Source organism: Apis cerana, linkage group LG8 (genome assembly GCF_029169275.1).
Source record: "Apis cerana isolate GH-2021 linkage group LG8, AcerK_1.0, whole genome shotgun sequence".
Lineage (NCBI taxonomy): Eukaryota > Metazoa > Arthropoda > Insecta > Hymenoptera > Apidae > Apis > Apis cerana.
In genome coordinates, this window is record NC_083859.1 from 12084828 (window position 1) to 12108025 (window position 23198).

The 23198-nt window shown below is 25.3% G+C and overlaps 1 protein-coding gene across 15 annotated transcripts; it reads left to right on the top strand.

Annotated features, from left to right (window-relative positions):
- The first annotated feature begins 1736 nt into the window (after window positions 1-1736).
- LOC107999927 (serine/threonine-protein kinase pakA) lies at window positions 1737-22898 on the top strand. 15 transcript variants are annotated; one of them, XM_062079043.1, is made up of 13 exons: window positions 4518-4646; window positions 5034-5090; window positions 8004-8162; window positions 8234-8757; window positions 9481-9659; window positions 10613-10701; window positions 14606-16230; window positions 18721-18913; window positions 19372-19701; window positions 19974-20109; window positions 20559-20787; window positions 20922-21034; window positions 21107-22898. In XM_062079043.1, the coding sequence occupies exons 4-13, from the start codon at window positions 8606-8608 to the stop codon at window positions 21298-21300; spliced, it is 3240 nt and encodes a 1079-aa protein (XP_061935027.1). In that variant the 5' UTR covers window positions 4518-4646; window positions 5034-5090; window positions 8004-8162; window positions 8234-8605; the 3' UTR covers window positions 21301-22898. The 15 variants fall into 15 exon arrangements, with proteins under 15 accessions (XP_061935035.1, XP_061935028.1, XP_061935027.1 ...); XM_062079049.1 differs by having other exon boundaries at window positions 8501-8757; XM_062079050.1 differs by having other exon boundaries at window positions 8007-8162; window positions 8501-8757.
- Window positions 22899-23198: the final 300 nt, after the last annotated feature.

The window sequence follows — 23198 nt, forward strand, 5'->3', positions numbered from 1 at the left end:
CACACTATTGCACATAAAACACAATCACACAATCATACTACCAACACATTGATCTTTTCGAATGAATCACTTCACATCTCATCACTTTTCATCATGTTTATCGCTGTCGACTGAGATAAAACACACCTTATTAATCACACTGTGATCTGTCAGTGATGATATCGTATTCAAATTTCGATATTACTTTCGCGGAGATCGAACTCTGCAGCAGACATTTCGTGATCGTTGTGTAGAAGCTGCTCAGTTCAACTTCGGATATTCTCGTGTTTGTTCGTCGACCGTTACCGCGCACTTTCGGCCGAGAATCGGAGTTGCTCGGCGCCACTTGAGACTTTCCACAGCCTCCCTATCCGTTCGATTCCGTCACCCCTTCAACGAACGAGCAGATCGTTTCTCACGGTTTCTCTCGACTTTATCGATGACAAATGCATATAAAGAGAATTCTATAGTTTATACTATATATTATATACGTGCGTGCGCGCTCTTGTATGTAAATATCTTATATATTAGCATGCATAATATATACATATATGTGTATATGTACGTATGTGTTTCTATGTAAATTATAGCAGAATAATAAATTTTGTTTTTGTATTATAGCTTTTATTATTTTTTTTAATGTTATGAATAGTATGCATATAATATTTTCTAGTAAATTTTTAAATAATATTTAAAATAAAATTATATATTATTCTTGCATTGTAAAAATCAAATAATTTTTTTTAACAAATTATACATATTCTTATAAAATATATTTCACTTATTTTACATTTGTCACGAAATGATTCAGAATATTTTATTAATCTTTTATCGATATTGATATTGATATTACTAATATCTCTATTTTATCCTCCTTAAATATTCTTTTGTTAATATTCAAAACAGAAAATAAAAGGTGGATAATAATAATAAGCAATAATAATTTTTTAAAAATATTTTTTTTATTGAATAAAAAATATAATGTGAAATAAAAAACATAATATGTATTTCATATCTATCTCACTTATGTTACAAATTTGTGTAATACAATATATTCGTGTGATATATTATATATATTTATTTATTCATTTATAAATGCCATTTTACACAATTAAGTTTTTAAATCCATAGTTCAATTTAAATTGAATTTATTCATCTATAGAATTATTATATAAATGATATATTTAAATATAATATTTAAATAAAAATATTCATATACGATATTATGAATATATTTCTTTTTATTTTTTTTTCTATAATTCGTACACACACGCACACGCACACACACGCGCGCGCGCGCACACACACACACACAGAGTACAAGATATAAGATAAATGCCGAACATGTAAAATCTAATAATTCATTGATAAACAAAAAATTGAACAATAATAATTTTATAAGATTTAAAAAACTAAAATCCAATTTGGTAGAATAAAAATTGATTATGTAAAAACGTACAATCTTGATAAAAAATTTCAAGAAATAGTTGAAATCAAATGTATAGGAAATATTATGATTAAATTACAATTGGTTTTCAGTTATCGTGCGATACTAGTACGATAAATATATACATATACATGTATAGATAATATCATATTAAGAGAGTTTTCAAACAACGAGTTATTGTCACGTTAAAAAAATATATTACAAGTATGACAAATATCGACTTCCGATGTTCAATCTACATATAATATTTGCTTATAACCTTGCAATATGTTCTTTACAGCAAAAATTTATTAATAGCACAATTTTCATTTACAGATTTATAGATATATAGTTTTTATATTTGAAAAAAAATTCTGTATAAAATATTTCAAAAATTAAAAAAATAAGATTTAACAAGGAATAATTTCTATCAGTTCTACCTGACCTTGACATCAATGGCGTCACAAAAACCAGTAAGCTATAACTACACTATCTTTTTTATACGTTCTGTTCATATGCAGTGTTTGTGAAATATCTTAAAATACTAATAATATAATAATTACCAATAATTCGTCTATATATTATGTATTGGTATTGGTTCTCGAATACTATATAAATATATATATATATATACATTTGTATGGAAAATGATTAAAAAAAAAGTTGGTATCTTTATAAAAATAAGATGTAATATATCACAAAAATTTATTTATCATTTTATTTCTATATTTTTAATTCAAACAAAAAATTATTTTTAATTATCTCTTATATTACAAAATATTTTATTTTATTTTATGCAATATTTATTATCGTCAATATATTTTTAATCGTATATCTAATATACGATTCAAATGTTAATTAATATTTCATTAAAAATGATTCGTAATTTGAAATAGTTCTTATATTTTACATTCATTTACAAATACACTTATTTATATAATTATTCTAATTAATAATATTAATTCTAAATAATATCAATAAACTTCGGCAATGAAAAAATTTTATTTCGCATAAATGATTTATTTGTAATTCAAAGAGGATAATAACTAAAAACATTGTATGTTGAAAATTTTTAGGTTAATACGTTATTGCTTCCAAAGATCAACAATTCAATAATGTAATTTAAAAAAAATATAGTAAAAGTAATACTAAAATTTTATGCATATTATTTCATGAAATATGTAACAATGTGATTATTGGTTAGTTACTCATAATATTCTATACTTCTCTTTTATTCTCATAAGCAAAAATTAAAACATTTTTTTATTTTTAATTTAATTAATAAACTGTACATATATATATATATATTTATTTTATTTTACTTTGATTTCTTATCCTTATCAATCAACATCAAATACATAATCAAATTAGATAAAGTTAACAATGATAAATTAAAGAAATTGCTGAAAGTTGCCCAAAATTAAAAAACTTTTTAAAGAATTTATTGAATATATATCTATTTATATTGGTTTATTTCATTTCTTTCTTTTTCTTTTATTATTAACATTTTTCTATTTTTTAATATCTTAACATACTTCAATAATGCATTGCATCTTTAAAATATAGAATTATAATAATATAATATAAAAGTATATAATTATAATAAAAAATTATAATTATAATAGTACAATATATCATTTATTTATACAAAGTAAAATTTAATTATTATTAAAGCTATAATAATTATATTTGTTTATTATTATTTGTATTGTATAATATTATATATTATATAATATTTAATAATGATATTATTGTTACACAGTATTGTAATTATATAATATTATCGAATATAATTATTTTATTTATTTGTTACATATAATGAAAGAAAAGAAAAAAATTGATTGATCTATATATAAAATATTTAAAATAATATAATCAATTGTGCAATTATATATATAAATAGTGTAATACAAAGTAATACAACTTTTTCCAATAGAATTAATTTCTTTTAAAATTTCTTTTCTATTTTATCTTTAAAAATATAAATATAAAAATATGCTATTTCATCAAAAGCAAATTTCATGATAATAATTATTATTCTATACACCGCAAAATATAGCAGAATAAATAATTCTTAATTGCTTATTGATAAAATAAATATATTATAATTTATTATATTTATTCGATGATATTGAACATTTTATAAAATAATTAACTCCTATTTTTTATTATATTATTTCAAACATGTTGTATATTTATTCTATTTCTTATATATATTAAAATTTTTTCATATATTTGTAAAAACAATTAATAATGTTACGTGAATTTATACTTGGCAATTAAATCATAAAATCATAAATACATATTCATTTCTAAGATTCTAAAATATAAATATTTAAATATTTGTTATATTAAATAACAATCTAATATATATAACATTGTATAATAATGATATTTAATGTAAAAATATTGTATAAAATTACTTTTAATATTAATTAATATATACAAGCACCATAGAATTCAAGAATTCAAATTCATTTCAAATTTCTATCTATTATAAAAGTATACATAATATAGACAATGCGAGAATTATATAAATTTTTTACAATAACTATATGTAATTATTAAATAAAGATTATAAGAAAATTAAAATATTAAAATATCTTAGTAGTGTAATACAAAAATATATATATATATATACAGATATACATACTAATGATTTTGAAATAAGATATATTTAAATTGTTATTACTATAATTATGTTATAATGATATAATATAGTATAAAATGATATAATAATTTTTGAAAATTTACAAAATACAATTTGTAAAGTAATATTTTCATCTATATTATTTAACATATGATCAATAACATATGATCATGATCAATATGAACTTTTATTTATAATTTGATTATGCATGACCATATATATATATATACATACCTAACCTAAAAAATAAGTTTAAAACTAATCATAGTATTACATTACTTATCCATGCGAAATGATAACATTTTTTTTTATTAAACGATGAGAAAAAATATAAAATAAAAAATGTATTGCTATAAAATCAAAAAAGAAAGGAAAATAAAATAAAGGTGGGGCGTATAATGTACGAGTAAGATAGGATAAGAAGGACGAAAGGATAAGAAAGAGAGAAAGAAGGGTGGTGGCATAAAATTAAGCGTATGATACTCGTGGCGTTTCAGTCATTGGATTGCACGTATGGTGTTAGTGATCTATCGAAATGTCTTTGACCGGTCTTGACTTGATCAGTATCATTCAATCCTTTTTTGCGTGAAAGTGAATATATATATATATATATATGTATATATATATATATATATACATATATAAATATAATATAAATATATAAATAAAGTTATCAAAATATCACAAGTTTATTTTTATTTTGAGAAATTCATATAATATAAAATATTATAATATAAAAATTTTTTTGATTTTCATATTTCCTTTGTGAATATTTGTTATACTTACATACGACATTAAGGTTAGAAAAATCACTAGATATATACATTATTCAATGTATCAAACTGTACACAAAATTGTTAAACAATAAATAGTTATAATAAATTATAATACGTTTATTATGTGAATGTAAGAAATAAAATGTGTTAGGAAAATATAATGTCATTAAGTTTTATCGAATGATTTAAACTGTAACTTTAGTGGCAAACAGAAGGATCGAAACTGTTGGTGGAAGCAGAAACAGGTCATGCGAATGACGTAAGTTAACGGATCTCCGTATGGATAAATAATTTATAAAAAAGAACAAATGAAGTGAATAAAAAAAAAAGAAAAAAATTTTTATTATATTTGAAAGAAAACTTGTTATAGTATGTTATTGTACACGTGCTATCACGTATGTTGTGTATTTAAAAAAAAAAAACATTAAAAACAAATTATGTTTAACAATATAGGTATGTACATGTTAATTATACAATTATATTAATTTCGCTTTTGCGAAGTTTTAAAAATTATTTTACTTTACGTTTAATATATATATATATATATATATATATATATATATATATATATGCATTTAGAAATAATTTAAAAATTGTTTATAAAATATATATGTAAATTTAAATATATTTAAATTTTTATGATTATTGTATTTATATATGTATATGATATAGAATATATTTATAACATTTATTTAAACATTAACTTATTATGAATCTTTTGAAAGGAAACTATAGTTACACGTTATTAATATTTCTTTTCTATTTTTTAATTAAGTTTAAAATTTAATTTTTTGAAATTATTCAATTTCCGTTATTAAATTATTTATTATTGGGTCATATTTATTTTATATTTATATTTTATAAATATTCATATTATTCTGAATTTGTATCAATGTAGGATATTCTTAAAATATTTATAAAATTTTATAAATTTATCATATCTTATCGATTAATCAATTATACCTTTTCCAACAATTATCTTTTCCAATAAATATCTTTATCAACAATTAAACAATACTAAAATTTTGTTATATATTACTTTTGAATAAAACGTATCAAAAATAATATACTTTATGAAATAATGATTTATCAAATTATTTTTTCTAATATATTTAAGAAAAAGAATTAAAAGTTGTTAAAATTAAAAGAATAAAATAAATAAGTTAAATCCAAATATATAATTCATTTATAATATTATTATTTTCATTTAAATATATATTTTTTATATCTTACTTTTTATAATTGGAAAGTATAATTATAATTTTTTTGCAGTTTAATTTGATTATGATAGTAAATTGGTTAAATCACTAATCAATTCGTTCAATTTTTTTTTCAATTATTTCTATTAAAATATCTTATATTTTTTAAAAATATAGATTATGATTAAACTATATATAAAAGTATACTGTGTAAAATATGCGAGAATAATATGTGTGTATAATGTATAAATATCTATAAATATCTATAATCTAACACAATATTTTATTTTATTTATTATAATTTAATACATCTATTATTATAATTTGACTAAATAATAATAATTATAATGGAATAAAATTTTTCATCATTATATAATATTAAAATGATGCGTACATATTTGGAAAGTATAAAGAGAGATTGATTCAAAAGAGATATAGGCTTTTTTTTGGCTCTATATTTTAATGTTATTGTTATTTTTTTTATATAAAAATTTTATATTTTACATCTTAGATTAATTGTTGTTTATAGTTATTAGTTATAATTGAATAATAATATTGGTTGCTATGGCTTTAGTAAATGTGTCATGAAGTATGCTTATAAATTCACAATGCAATAGTGAAAGGGAATATAAGGGTAATTCGGACTTGACCTAACGTGGGAGAGGGGCGTATATCCGTTCAAATAACTTTCATGTTTGACCAAAACTAAACTATTAGACAATACATATATATTTAAAACAAACATAATGACATGTAAGAATACGTGCTGTATGTATGTATATATCATACATAATATATTTTTTCTTGTATCGTTCGATACGAGATTGATACGAGAAACAACCATCAATCAAATTGAATAGTTGAAATTAATATATACGTGATGATTTAACTCATTTAGTTTAGCATTTTTTTTAAATACAATTTTATATGTTTTTTTACATAAGCTAATTTTATCCAAAAGATAAAAAAGCATTATTAATATATGCAAGATATTATGAAAAATATTAATTGTAGAATTTTTTATTAATATCGCTTTGACAATATTTCTCACTTTTATCAATCTCTCCTTAGAAATAATATCCGTAAAAATAAATAGCGAATCATTCGCATTCGCACCAAATTGTCATTAAAATTTTCCGTGGATGAAGCGATATCTTCGAATTATGAGTACATTAAATCTTATCTCTATTCAATTATCGAGCAAATCTATTTTATTCATCGTAAAGAATCTATATGTCATCACAAATAATAATTCGATTAAAAAATGGCTGGATTAGTAGATTAGTAGATTAATATTGATTTCATAGAAAAATACATGGGAAAAAAAAAAAAAAAGAAAAAAACAAAATATTCAGAACAAATTCTACTTTTCTTCACTCTTCACGATGTTTACGATATTATCTTGATTTATGTTGCGAATGATTATTATCAAGTTTATATTCAAGATAATTATAGATGTATAAGATAATTATACAAATATTATTCAAAATTTATACATATATAAAATTCAAAGTATAAAATATGTAATTTTAAAAGAATTTTCTTTTTTAAATTATTTCTCAAAATTTATCCTTATATCGTTAAAACAAAAATTATTCAAAAAATACCGTTTGATTAAATTGCAATAATTACTTACTGTTTAATTTTTGATTTTATAATTTGATTGAATTTCAATTATCAATTAATCATAAAGTATAATTATATCTTAGTCTTGTCATCTTTATAATATTTCTGACAGTTGATATTCTGATTGTTCATTATTTTCAATATATGAATATATATATATATATATATGTATATAAGTTTTCATAAATTAAGAAATCTATGAAAAATTTAACTATTTTTGCGAAAATTTAATAATTTTTTAAATCAAAATGTTTTTTTCCGTTTCTTTTTCTTACATAGTATCTTTTATTTCTCTTCACTACATAGAGTAAAATGTTACATATCAATTACATTTTTTTTTTGTATAGCAGGATATTGAAATGACTCTCAAAAGTTGTATTTACGATTAAATAAAGAAAATGATATCGAGATTACCTCATGGTCTCAAATGAATCCTGGTCTCGAATCATGTGGCGCAGCAATACTGAACGGTGGTCCGGAACGATTCCAAGGAACAAGTATGCAGGGTAAATATTGATATGAAATTAAGTATGTATATAAATTTGTACATGTATAAATTTTGTATAAATATTTCCAGTGTTTACATGCGCATGTATTGTACGCATATCTATATACACAAAATCTTTTAAGCGTTTGTAATTGAAAAACTGAAATGTAATTTTATAATCTTCAATTTTTATTTTATAATATCCCAGATCGCAGTAAAATTGCTTAACCGTTGAATTATTTTTTTCTCACGTCCTTTAAGATAAGACAACGCACAGTTTAGGAATTTCGAATGGTAACAAAAGTGTGACCTCACACCGCATGAAATCTATATACTTTTGTTTATATTTCATTGCAGAGTCGCTTTGTGAGACTCGAAAGACAAATTATTTTTCCATTGTTTATAAATTTATGAAACAAGATTTAAAAGATTTTGACGATAAATAAATTAAAAATATATAAAATGAGTGAAAAACGAGGCACAAAAGCATTAGAATTGTGGTGCCGTCGAATAACCGAAGGTTATCCTGATGTAAATGTACAAAATATGACAACTTCTTGGAAGGATGGCCTCGCATTTTGTGCGATGATTCACCATTTCCGGCCTGATCTCATGTAAGTAAAATAATAGTCAATAATAATCATAGATATTACAATGGAAATGGTCAATTTCTTAATATTTTCCAAATATCTTGTAATTTTTATTCGAATTATTCGTAATTTTATTGATATTATAATAAAATATCAAAAGTACCATGTTACGTACGTAACGTACGTAACGTACATTTTACGTACGTAAAAAGAGTTAATTATTTATAAAAAGATACATTTGATTAATTGTAAAGATCTTGATATATATGACATTGAAATATTACAAATATTTTAAATAATTTTCTTTATTTATATACATAACCGTCATTTGATATACGCAAAAATAGTTTCGATATTTTACGTGGTATTTATAAAATTTCAGATTTGAAATATGTTTAATGTAGTAACGTTTAATTTTAGTTAAATCTAAATTTTTTTTTACTCAAAGCTTGGAAGATAGATTTATGCATGATAGATAATTTAGCGCAATTTATTAGATTTAAAAACAAATTCGATTTCTTTTCTAAATTGAACTTATCACTTATATACAGAATATAAAGAAACCACGCCATTTTTATTCTTTGAAATAAATTACTATTATTTTCAATTACATATTTTGTTTCATTTTTGCAATTTTCGAAATTTATTTATTCGTTCATATTATATATTCGTACAATGTTTGGAATGATTTTGTTCGAGATATTGAAATAACCGATAAAAATAATTTACTTTTAATATCGATTGCAGTGACTTTGACAATTTAGACAAGAATGACGTGTATGGGAACAATGAATTGGCTTTTAGAGTCGCGGAACAACATCTTGGAATCCCAGCACTTTTAGACGCAGAAGACATGGCTTCCTGTGCTGTACCTGACCGATTATCAATTCTTACTTATCTTTCGCAATTTTATCAGACTTTTAGCGGTAAGTCTCACAGAAATAACAATAATTTGTTATTACTGTATTCAATTTTCGAAAAAGAATTTAAAATCTATTAAATTTGATAACGATGAGTATATGAATAAGTGATAACTCGATAGATAACATGTAACATTACAATCTGGAATTTTTTATTTTTTTAATTCTTCTATAACGTGTTATAATAATACGTAATATTTGAACATTGATACTTTTAAAGATTTTTTCGGGAGGAGCGGAGGAAGAAACAATTTTAAATAACGAAATATTATTTGGAAAAATAAAATCGGTTGGATCTTATTTTTTAAGTAAATAAACTTTTTTAATTTTTTAAATAATAAACAAGTAACTATCGTGCATGCTTAGCATTGTGATATCATTTGCCTAGCACAGCATCTCGATAAAAGTAACACATTGCGACATACTGGTATCATTTTGAATGATACATACTATTCATTACATCGAAAGATAGATATGTGATATATAAAGGAAAAGTATCGGCAAGGTTGAAAAAGAAAATTTTCAACACTTTTTTAGATTTAATTTGTATCAAAGAGAAAATCGAATCACGAACGAGCTGCAGAAAAAGTATGTAATTGAACAGAATTATTGCGTAGATCGGTAACACAACCGAATCAACCGAATCGATCAAATCAATATTTTTCTCTCGTTCAATTTTTATTATTCTTATGCGTACAAATGAAACCGCACGCCGCTTTTGTAAACGTTTAACCGTCTAACCTTTTTCTGCTATACTTGTGATAACGGATATTTATTTTTATTATTTTCAGTACTCACAATACCAATCGAAATTTAATTTTCATTTACTTATTTCGATATCTATCGATTCATTACATTTAAATCGCGTATATAAAATGCGATATTTTCATATATATATATATATATATATATATATAAATATTTGCACGAGATATATATTATTTTTTTTATCTTTATAGGTTCATCACCAACACGACATCCAGTGAGTAGAACGACTGAAACCACAGAGGAAAGAATCACGCAAGTGCCTGAATCTCCAAAAGAAAAGGTACAGAAGCCTTTGTTGTACGAAACGTAGAAAATTTTGGATCATTCCCAAGTTAATTAATTCCAATTAGTTTAAAAGTTGAATTATAGATTTATGAATCCTTGAATCTTTATGTTACACTTGAAATAATATTGTTTATATTTTTTAACAATTACGACTATACAACAAATACGACTATAGGGCATTTATCACATTCATTATACGTAGATGAAAGTAATATTTTATCGATATAAACATTCTCTTTCGAAAAAAGAGACAAACAAATTAAATTTACAAAAAGAAAAAAAAATCTTATTTATTCGAAAAGTCTATTCTTTTGCTCTCTTTTTTTTACGTTTCTTCTGTAAAATATGTTTGTACGTTACATGTAATAATCATTAAAATTTATCGCTAATTTATCATTTACTATTTTTAAGTTAAGTTTTATTTTATTCGCTTACCTATATTGTTATTTTAATAAAAAATTTGATATTTTTTTATATCATTTGATATCATTTGATATATTTATACATATTCAAACTAATTTTAATTCATATTTTTAAAATAATATTTACATATATTTTCAAATTCTCTACATATTTGAGCCCCATTTCTTTTTCAATAGCAAAAAGTAATGAATACAATTTTGCGACAGTAGTAAGTTTTCCATTGCACGTACAATTTATTAATATTTTCCTAAAATGAAAAAATAAATTTTCATAATAATAACAAATAATAGTAACAATGTATAAATATATAGAAAAGTAATTTGCATTTATTTAATTTATTTTTAAAATATCGATAATATTGAACTGTTGTATTATATTATCAAAACGAATATCATTAGAAACCGGAAGAATATGTTACATAGTTCATTCGTAATGTTAATAATATGTAATGATAAAATTGTATTTCCATAGAACTGAATTATATCACTTTATATTTATTTATGTCATTTCATCATTTATTTTTTTTTAAATTAACCAAGCAATGCACAAATTTTAAATTCGAAGTAATCGAATTTGACTTTATCATATCGATACGATATTCTATTTGTATTATGGAAAAATGTAACGAAAAATAAATTTTTTAAATTATTCGGAGAAAGAGAGAAAGAGAAAGAGCGAGAGCGAGCGAGCGAGCGAGCGAGCGAGCGAGAGAGAGAGAGAGAGAGAGAGAGAGAGAGCGAGAGAGCGAGAAAAAGCTTTCGCGCGATGAAAAATATTTCCAGTTTGTTTTTTTACTCGTGAATACATATCTTACGAAATACAAAATATAACGATTAATATTTTTCTTTTACGTTACGAATAATTACTAAATATGAAATATTAACTATTGCTGAAAATTTGGAAAAATATATATTTAAAAAATATACGCAAATTAAGTTTTTTAAATATATCATGATGAAGAACGTATTTATTTTCTCAATAATGTCTTTTCAATTTCAAGTTTTATAAAATATGCGAAACTATATTATGGAAAAAAAATTTATTTCTAAATAAAGGAAACTTTTCACCATTATTTCAACTACATATTTCAACTATGCTCAAAATTTTATGAAAACTTTTCTTAAAGGACTAGAGAACAATAATTTTCGAAGAAACGTTCTATATAAGAAGAAACTCGATAGTTATTTAAAATTATTTTTTAAATTGTAATTTATTTATATCATTACACATCATTTCAATATATTAATTGTTTAATATGTCAATTGTTATAAATTTTATTTATTTTTGCATAGCTTTTTCCATATAATTTTTCTTTGTTCTTTCACTCATTACTTTATGCGTGCACATATCGCATATTTATTTATTTATTTTGCTATAATTTCTATAGAAAATATACGATTAATGCAAAATATTTAACGATAGCATTGTAATAGGGATATCCATATTACTTTAAGTAAATACGGTCGACAAATATTTTTCCCGATCTCGAGATATTTTCTCGTTCTTCTCGATTTTTGACTCTTACAATGAATATTTTTCTTTTAACTCATGTTTATTTTCATATCGTACGTCGTATAAATTCGTTCGTGTATTTTGTAATATACAATATATAAATACAAAATGATTAATTGTTGAAAAATAGAAAAAAAAATTGATGGCAAATGTGAATTATTATAACTTTTTCACAATTCACAAGCAAGAAGAATAACGATTCGATATATATTTATCGATTATTTATCAAGACAAATTCAAGGACTGAGGAGACGATATTATTAATTCTCCATACATGGAATTTCTATTGCATGAACTTTGATACAAATTTCAATGATCAGACATAAAATTGAAGTTTCTATAACAGACTTTCTTTTTAAAATATATCGCATATCGCATTTCGTATGTTATAGTTTTCTTCGTTACAACTTGTCGAGATAATAACTTGTCATGTTTTCTACCTTTGATTCACATAAGACAAGATGATTTGAAGATCACCTTGTATCGTAATTTTATGCGGACAAAAGTTAGGATTAGATTTTGAATCTAAAAATATATATTTTATTTAATTTTTAACGTTTTATATATAACTAAAAATAAACGAAGCTTCCGATTCAATTTTTTCTGTAAATCCTCCATAAATAATTCTTGTTATTTTTTTTTTTCAAAAACATCGATATTTATTATTTTTACTTATCATATTTACTTATCATATTTATCATTATTTCGTATGTAATCAACGATGTTATATTGATAGCAAAAAATCGATCAATAACTTTAATAATGTACTTTATTTTTCATTAATATCCATTACCCATATTACACATCGAGTTCCTCCATGCGTGAAAAGATAGGAAGGTCGATGCGTGTGATCGAAACCAGACATTTCATCGTCTCTTTCACAAGTGATCATCTTTATCTCCATTTCATTGAAAACAATTTTCACCATCCAACGTCTAGGGCAAGGATTGTCAGTCGTAGCCCTACTGATGAGTCTGACTGACAATCCCCAGACAATCATTTGTACGTATATTTCATCTTCGATTGCTCCCCATTTGTCGCATAATCCGCTACATTGAACGAGATTAGGAATAAAAGACAAGAATCCAATTATATTTTTACGAGTCAATTATGATATTCGAACGTGAACTACGTAGTTAAAACTGCGTAGTGAGACTTTGCCAAAGATTTTCGCGATTTCTATGGGCGCACGTTTCACGCTATTTTTAGTCGTCGTTAGACATTTTGTTCCTCTTACAAGTTAATCCGTTTCTTTGAAAACGATTGAAAAACATTCACCACCCAACGTCTAGGGCAGGGATTGTCAGTCGCGTAACTCCAGAGGTGAGTTTGGCTGCCAATCCCGAGACGAAACGTATCCCTCTTTGCCCTATTATCTTTGTTATTCGTTCTTTATTCTATTATTTCTACCACCTATAATATACAAAAGTTAGGAAATTTTAACGATCAGTCCCATTCGATGTATCGGATTTTACATAATCGAGTCATTCCATCATAAGATATAATATAATATTTTATTTAAAAGTCAAGTTTCGATAAAAATAATAATACTCGTGTTCATTCTTTATCCATAATATATTCACTATTTTTAAACAAATTTTTTTTTGTTCTTCTTATTTGAAAAATGAAATATTTTCTTCTTTTTCGCGTTAAAATTGTCGTCAAAATAAGCGGTAAATTTTTTGACGAATCAAAAGCACGTAGCGAATGTGACGTATCGATATTAAATCTTTAAATCTTTAAATCTTTCGTTTTTTTTATATCGTTTCCTATCGTTGCTTTTATCCGGGCAAAATACAGTGAGAAATTGAAACTATATTTTTAAAAAACGATATTATTAATAAAATTACAAACGATATTATTACACTAAACACATTAACACATTCATCATTCTATTTCTATGTTATCAAAATATATAATAATAATACACGTAGAATATACTAAAATTGTTTCAAATTCTGCAGGAGGCGTCGTATCTGGGTATGCGGAAAGATCGCTGCGTTGTATGCGGACTCCCTATTTTCTTAGCGGAAAAATTGGTACTCGCTCGTGTCGCTTATCACCGTACCTGCTTTCGTTGCGCTCGATGTAACAATCAATTGACTATTGGTAATTATTACGAAACCGAAGAAGGACAATATTGCTGCGAAACATGTCCGGATGAAGAAATTCCGGTATCCATAACGCGAAATTGCGATGAATCTTCGCAATTTAGTAGAGTTGAAAAAAACAAGATTGATTCGAATTATCAACAATTTCTTAGCGATGAAAAACATATAGATAAAAGAATATTTAGTCTCGATCCCGTTAACAAATTGAATCATCAAGATCGTATCGTCCCTGATTTACTGGCACAAACTTCTCGATTACGTTTTAATTTCATATCGAATCAATTGTTGTTCGAAGAGGATGAACAAAAATTTCTCGTCAATAATACGAATACAACGAATGATAATCAAAGCAATTTCGATCGTAGCACAAATTTCACATCTTCGACTAACCATAAATCCGAAAGCGAAAATGATGAAAATAACGAACTCGATTCTTCGAAACTAGAATCGAGTTTGATTTCTTTGAAATTAGAATCCGTTGACAAGGAAAATATAACAAAGACGAACGACTACGACGATTACTACGTCGAATCAAGTACCAACGAACAAGATGAAAAAAAATCTGTCAATTCGTTTCAATTCGATTCAGTTACGGATAAATCATCTTGTGAATCTAAGGATAAAAAATTAATAGATCAATCCGTTGAACGTATTCAACGTGATAAGAATACCTCTTCTATAATCGAAAAAACAATCAGGATTTTTGACAAGACGAGGCAAGATGAAATTAAAATGTACAATAACGAAGATCGAGATATCGAAACGCTAAATAGGAAGATACAAATGGAGGAATACGACGTAATAGGGAAAAGTGAAAAAAATTCGAAGATAAATCCAGATGCAACCAAGACCATCATCGGTCAAAATACTGCTTTAAAAGATAACATCATAAACGTTGAAACAAACGGTTCCACGCAAATGGATACTTTCGAACAATCGTTACCACATGCGACCGAAATTAATGAAAATTTATCAATTCTTTCGGATTCATGCAGGGAATTTGAAACATGTACAACGATTGCTACAAACATAAATTCTAATCTAAACGAAGATTATCCTGAAGATTTGAATCCCTTTAAGAGCGACGAAGAAGAAGAAGAACAAGAAGAAGAAGAAGAAAAAGAAGAAGAAGAAATAGAAGAAGAAGAAGAAGAAGAAGAAGAAGAAGAAAATTCTGACAAATATATGACAATTATGAATACTATAGAAAATAGTAAAATTTTGACAAATCCATTCGAAAATGAAGAAGAAATAAAAAGAAAAGAAATTATTCCGCCGAGACCAGCGATCAGATCTAATTTTAACGGTAATACAGTTAACCGACAATTTTCCAAAGAAAGGCCAACAAAAAGACGTTTAGCCGCACCACAAATTAATTTAAATCCATTTTGGAGCGACGAAGATGATCATAATAGCGATTTGGAATCTAAAGAAAAAACATGTGAAACGATGCCTACACCTAAACCACGCACAATTAAGTACGTATAACGAATGAAATATTTTTTAAAGTAATATATTTTTGATCGATGGTGGTTAAATACCGATATAATGCTCTAAATTTAAAAAATGAAAATTTCCGGTAAATTTCCATGTATCGTGATGCTTTATATGCTGGCTAAAGAATTTTGCTTTGCAAATTGATTATCGCTATTCCCATCATTTCTCGAGAGCGTCTTCGTTATATTAAATATAGCTTTTCTAATAATCCTATTCATCGTAAACAAAGTATCGTCATTCATTTCGTATTTTCATTCCATTTTCCTTTTCATTCATCTCACCTCGAAAAAAATTTCTCGCGCAAACTCTATCAAGATATTTTTTTATTTATTTATTACCTTATGCAGCTGTTACAAAAGAATATCTTTTTTTCACAATGAAATCTATCTTTTCTAAAATCGAATATTTCGAAATTCGTTTTTATTCTCTAAACAATGCGATACAAAATGGGATACAAAATCGTTCAAACACTGCAACAATCGATAATACGAATACGACAATCATCTTCAACTTTTAAAAATTCGTCCATTTCAATCGATACGTTATAATTCAATTCGGTACCATTAATATATAAATATTATCGCTCATGTTTATCAAATCGTTAAGATAGAGATCGACGACGATCTTTGACAGTACATTAAAACGAAACAAAGAATTATCAAGTTTTAAAAAATGCTTAAATTTAGAAAATGCATTGCATATATTCATGCCAAAACGAAGCCTTAGATGCATTTTTATATCCTTACTTTTTATCTTTGTCTATTTTTAAACGTATTAAAATAATCTTTGAAAAAGTTTCTTTTCCCATCTATTTCCAAACACCTTGTAATATATTATATTATGTACGTACATGTATCTATACATATATGTGTACATAGAGTAGTTTTCCCGAGAGAATGATTCTCCGATCTTCCATTATAGAAGCATTATTATTCTTTCTCTTTTATTATTCTTCTCGTTTATTGTCTTTCTTACTTTTTTGTTCATATCATTTTCTTTTTCATTGTGAAAACATAAACGTAAATTAAAGTCATAAATGAGATCAGTTTAATTGATTAAAAATCACATCATTAAATTGAATTAAATCATTTTTGAATTGAATTAAACGATTGCATACTATAATAAATATATAAACCGTATAGAAAATTTACTACTTTTTTTGGAGAAAATTGTAGAAAAATATAATCTGTTTATAAGAATAAGAAAAGAATATTATACGTAAATTATAAATAAATATCGAACCGACAAATTGATTTTTCGACAATGCGAGTCAATCGGAATCGATCAATCAGAAAAGAACATGTTCGTCTTTTTCAAGAGTTTAAAAATTTCGAGCATATAAAGTATATAAATATTAATAAGATCCAGACGTGCGAGAAAATGTCGAGTCGGTTTTCTTCGAAAGGAATATCGGGATTTGTTCTTTTAACTTTGCAAACTATCAAATCTTAAAATTGTTATTCAATTTTTCGAGATTTTAAGAATTTTAAGAATTTATTGTGGGGTAAGTACAGTATCGAATTTTGTAATTCTTTGTACAGTACTTTGATGTTTTTACTTTTTTTGTTTTCTTATCCAACTTTCTTATTTGTTTATAATATAAACATATAATGATTAATAATTACCCGATAAACGGATATTTTACTACGGATAATTAAAACAGAATTCAATTTTTTTCTTACATCTGTTTTATATTTAACGTTTTTTATATCTAAATAAATGTCGTTTATCATTTTATCTTTTTTTCAATTATTAAAAAGAAATATTAAATAAAATATAAATATAAAATATAAAATAGGATCACGGTATATTTACCTGATTTTATTTTTTTTCTGTTTTGCATAATAGATTATGCAGCTAAGATCGAAGAGCATTGGATCAAATGTTCATCGATGGCTTTCGTGATAAAAAAATATTTTTCTTTAAGAATGATGGTTTACTTTTATCATAATAACCGCCAAGATTATTTATAAATATAAAGATTTTAAAGATTAAATAATTATTATTAAAGTTGCTTTAAAAAAAGAAAAATCACCAAGTATACAGCATGAGATTCTTGTATTGTGTAACATACGAAGAGAATAAGATAAACAATGATCAAACGCTCTCAAAATCGAGAACGAGGAATACATTTTGCGACATGCAGATCTACTGGAGGAAATTTTACGTTCAAATTTACGGTCTTTAAAAAATGAAAATAAACGTTCGATTTGATACGAATATGACAATATGATAATAAAAGAATAAACATTTAAATTACATAAACAACATTATTAATTTGATTTTACAAATCTTGAAGAAGGAGAAAATCTTGAAAAAAGATCAATTTTTGTGATATATGTATCTGTCGTCTATATATTCGTGAAAATGAATTTTTGAATAAATTTTTCTCCATTTCTCCATATTTTATTTATCGAATTTCAAAGAAAGAATTCAAATTTATTTTGTTTTTCGCTTGTTTTTTGTTATAGACACGATGAGGGGATAAATGTAACCGAACAACAAGAATCAAGCCAAAATCATCATCATTCGCGCATATCGAGTAATCTAAGAAGTCCAGAATCAAATATACGCATTGGAGGAACTTATAGAAAAAAGAAACCGGCTCCATTACCACCTACGAAAAAGGAATCGTGTCTTTCCGATCAACCTTCCATGTCCAAAGTAGAGTGCAATTTTAAATATATCTATAATATATATATATATCTATAATATATATATATATATATATGCATATAATTTTTGTACTATTCGATAGATATGTAAAAAATGATCGTTTCTCGTTTAAATCTTTTACTATGTTCTATCAACAGATCGAAACGAATAGTGTATTATCAGTTGCATTCATCAATTTCCTCGCTTTTATGTTTATACCATTATTCTTGAGATATATTATACGTACAATTCATATTATTTGTCGATGAATTAAGTTGTCACGTAAATTGAATTTAAAGTATGTACTATTTTATCCAATCGTATTCAAAACGCTATTTTTTTTTTCTCTTTTTTTTTTTCTTAACGTATCGATGGCCACGTTGAGAATCAATTATGCATCAACTATCGGAATTTTTACCATATATACGATCTAAAAAAATATATCGATATAATTTTTATTTTATTAGGAATCATGCGTACACGTAACACCTAAGATGCGTAAAACGAAGCCAGCTCCACCACCACCACCACCACCACTACCATCAGCAGCATCATCATCATCATCACCAACAGTTCTAGCAACATCTAATTACGAAGGATCTTCTATAAATCGATGTAACGCGTGGGAAGATCAAAAGACTAATAAAGATGAGACAAATAGAAATAGACAGAGTTTCACGCACATGTCATGCGAAGAAAATTTCCATTATATGTCATATTTAGATAAAAGTATGGAAGGAAAATGGAAAAGAAAGAAAGGACCTGCTCCACCATGTCCAATACCACATAAAAGAAAGGTAAATTTATATTTATTTTACATTAATTTTTTTTACAAAAATTTTGAAATAATAATAACAAATGTCGAACTCTATAACTTGCGTTTTTCTTTTCATTTTTTTTCTTCTTTTTTTTTTCGAAATATGTAACCACAAGCTTCAAATTAAACTTTTACAAATAATTCTATATCAATATTTTCTAATCTAATATTTTCATATTCACCATTCGTAACGTTCGTATCTTAAAGGAAAGTTTAAACGATTAAATTAATAAGTTTTATTTTGAATTTTAGATAAAGGTAATGTCCCTTAAGGATGTTAAATTGGAGTTGGATGAAATAGAAGTGCAACAGCAAGGATTGGAAAAGCAAGGTGTACGATTGGAACAATTGATAAGAAGTAAATGCGAATCCGGATCCAGAACCGATAGTAATTATCATAATACATATATATCTCTACTATATTTACACGTTGCTTTAATAAAAACTAGCGGTTATTCATTTGGTATATGCGGTTATTTTTCTATAGAGACGAATGTGCTTGTAATTGTACAAGGTGTACATTGTATTCAATCCATCAGAATGGAATAAAAATCGGAATAAAAAGGAAAATGATTGATATGATTGATATCGTTTTTCTATTGGCTGAAACTATTATACATTCGCTTGTATAAGATATTCTAAACGATTTTCAACAGATATATATTTTTTTAACGGATCGCCAATTCATTAATAATTAAAAAATTCATTTTCGTTTCATTTTCTCTTGTATCGCGGTCATATCGTAAATTTTCTATCTAACTAAAATATTTATCAAACGTTACATTTTAATATTTAATATATTCAACGTTTAATACATTAATAACATAAACATTACAGATATTTCTCTTGGAACCGACGTAGAAGAATTGGTTTTAGAGTTATTTACTTTGGTAAACGAGAAAAACGAGTTATTCAGGCGACAAGCTGAATTAATGTTGTTGCGAAGACAACAAAGATTAGAAGAAGAACATGCAGAGGTTGAATATCAAATTCGATGTTTAATGATGCAACACGATTCGACCAAAACGGATTTTGACAAACAAAGAGAAGAAGCATTGATACAAAGGTATCTCTATAACTTTTTTATTCTCTCTAATTAATATATACGTAGACTAATCGTAATTAAAATATAAATTAAACATAACGATGGATCATGAATAAGAAATAATTTTTTATCGCGTTTTCTTATATTTACAACAGGTTGGTAGAAATTGTAGAAAGACGCAACGAAATCGTCGATTGTTTAGAAATGGATCGTCGTAGAGAAATGGAAGAAGACTGGAGCATCCATCATCATATGGATTTGTTCGTTGGTAAATAAAAAAATGTTATCGTTACGAATCTTTTACGAATAAGATTATTAAATGAATATATTTATTTAACAGCCAAAAACAAGAACGAATCATCGTTGTGTAACGACACGGATACGATAACCGAGAAGAAGAAACGAAAACAAAATAAACAAAAGGAGAAGATAAAAGAGAAAAAGCTGAAAAAAATATCGAAGAAAGATATCGATAAGGACGTGGATGAGATCGAATTAACGCTTAAACGACACACAAAGCGAAAATGGTTTTAACTTGTATCGATGCGCGTAATCGATATATTTATAAATCGTATCGTATAAATTTATAGAAAATCGTTAACATAAATTAAGTTATTCGTAACATAAGTTATCTTTGAAGAGACGCGCCCGGAACTTTTCACAGTCGAAATCGGTCCGTCAAGCATGTCACGACGGAGAGACTCCGAAACTATCCGTGTTAATCTCGAAAGATCGACGATCGATCGTGAAATATGCCGTACACGGTGAGATTTGGAATCGCTTCGCGATTATTAATCTCGATATTATTGTTACTTCGTTATCGAATCTCCGCTCTGTACAAAGTATACTCACATAACAAGATTCGTCACTCGATCTCGAGACGAATCTCATCTCGTTTAAGTTTATTTACTTATCACGCTACTGATTTAGAAAGTGAAAGGATAACACGAAAATCGAGACGATCACCCCGAGGACTTATCGTATAAATTACCGATAAAAAAATATCACCTCGAGGATCATAGAGAAGAAGAGTTTACGTCATAAAACAAATACATGTCGTTCATTTACCGCAACAATGATATAAGATGAAAATTATTAGAAACGAGATGAGAAAATGAGTAAAAATGAGTTTCAATTCTTGTAAAAAATTCCGTTAGAACTCGAACTTGAAAATTATGAAAATCTTACCGATGAAATTCTACTACTAGTAATAAAAAGTACGGACAAAAAAGAATAGTACATTTTATATCGAAAATAACTAAAAATTGGCAAACGTTTTCAATTATGTTATCGTTGCAGCTATATAATAAGCGACATGATTTTTTTTTTACAAAGTTTATAACAATACACTTAAACGCTTCGTGTAATATTTCAGATGTACAATTTTAATTAAATGTAATTACATATTCTTTATGTATACCATTATATATAACGTTTGTGTCAAATTATTAATAATACGGTTACATATACGTATTAAAAAATAAATTTCTACTAAAAATTATATTTCGAGAGCAAAGATCACATCGAAGAATTAGAAAAACCGAATGAAATTTACATTCAAATTTATATCGTAATTATTTAAAAATTAATTCAATTATAATCGAAAAAATTTTGAAGACTTTAATACGATATACACGTAATAAATCCCGTCCATAAGTGGCCGGACACTTAAGATAGCGATTTTATACCATGAAACGATTCGTATCACGAAATAAAATTAATATTTATTACGCACATATATCATGCGGAGCTCAAGAGTTTATCGCCTAGAAGGAATGCGGATCTAATCGGTCGAAACCATTCTTTTATTTTAGCTTCGAAGGATATATCGCATAATTAAGTAAGTTATTTTTTTTTGGCAATAAAGATGAAGAAGAATCATATCCATTAATTCGATGCGTAAAGGAAAAAGAAGTAAAAGGAGTAAGAGCAAGTAAGATAGAGAAACATATTCGCCGATATTTCAAATATCGGCGAAAATATCAAAAGCAAGGATAAGCGAACCTCTTTTGTCCTTATGCCGTCCCAACGTCAAATTCCTGAGTTCCGCACAGTATTATAACGTTAAAAATATGTCAAATATGTCAAATTATACGTCAAAAATCTTAATAAAAATAAATATATATAATTAATTTTTTCATTCATATATTCGATCATCCTGCGCCCATGATCATTTCAGCTAATAGCGGTATTCTATTTTACAACGATGTTATTATTTTCTGAGTCATTCATCGTAATATTCGTAACAATATTAATTTTTATTTTATCATTTTATCAATCGATCTTTTCTTTTTTTTTTTTTTTCAAATTCGATTGATATCTTTTTTTATCGAATTTCTTATTTTATCGAATCCTCGTATTCGAAGAATATTTGATTCTCGATTTTTTTTATCGATTTACGTATTTATAATTATAATTATATTATATTATAT

Coding starts and splice junctions, on each gene's coding strand:
- LOC107999927 (XM_062079051.1), top strand. CDS start 8,606: ATGAGTGAAAAACGAGGCACAAAAGCATTAGAATTGTGGTGCCGTCGA. Junction 19,702..19,973: donor CAATACCACATAAAAGAAAG/GTAAATTTATAT, acceptor TTTGAATTTTAG/ATAAAGGTAATGTCCCTTAA. Junction 20,788..20,921: donor GAAGAAGCATTGATACAAAG/GTATCTCTATAA, acceptor TATTTACAACAG/GTTGGTAGAAATTGTAGAAA.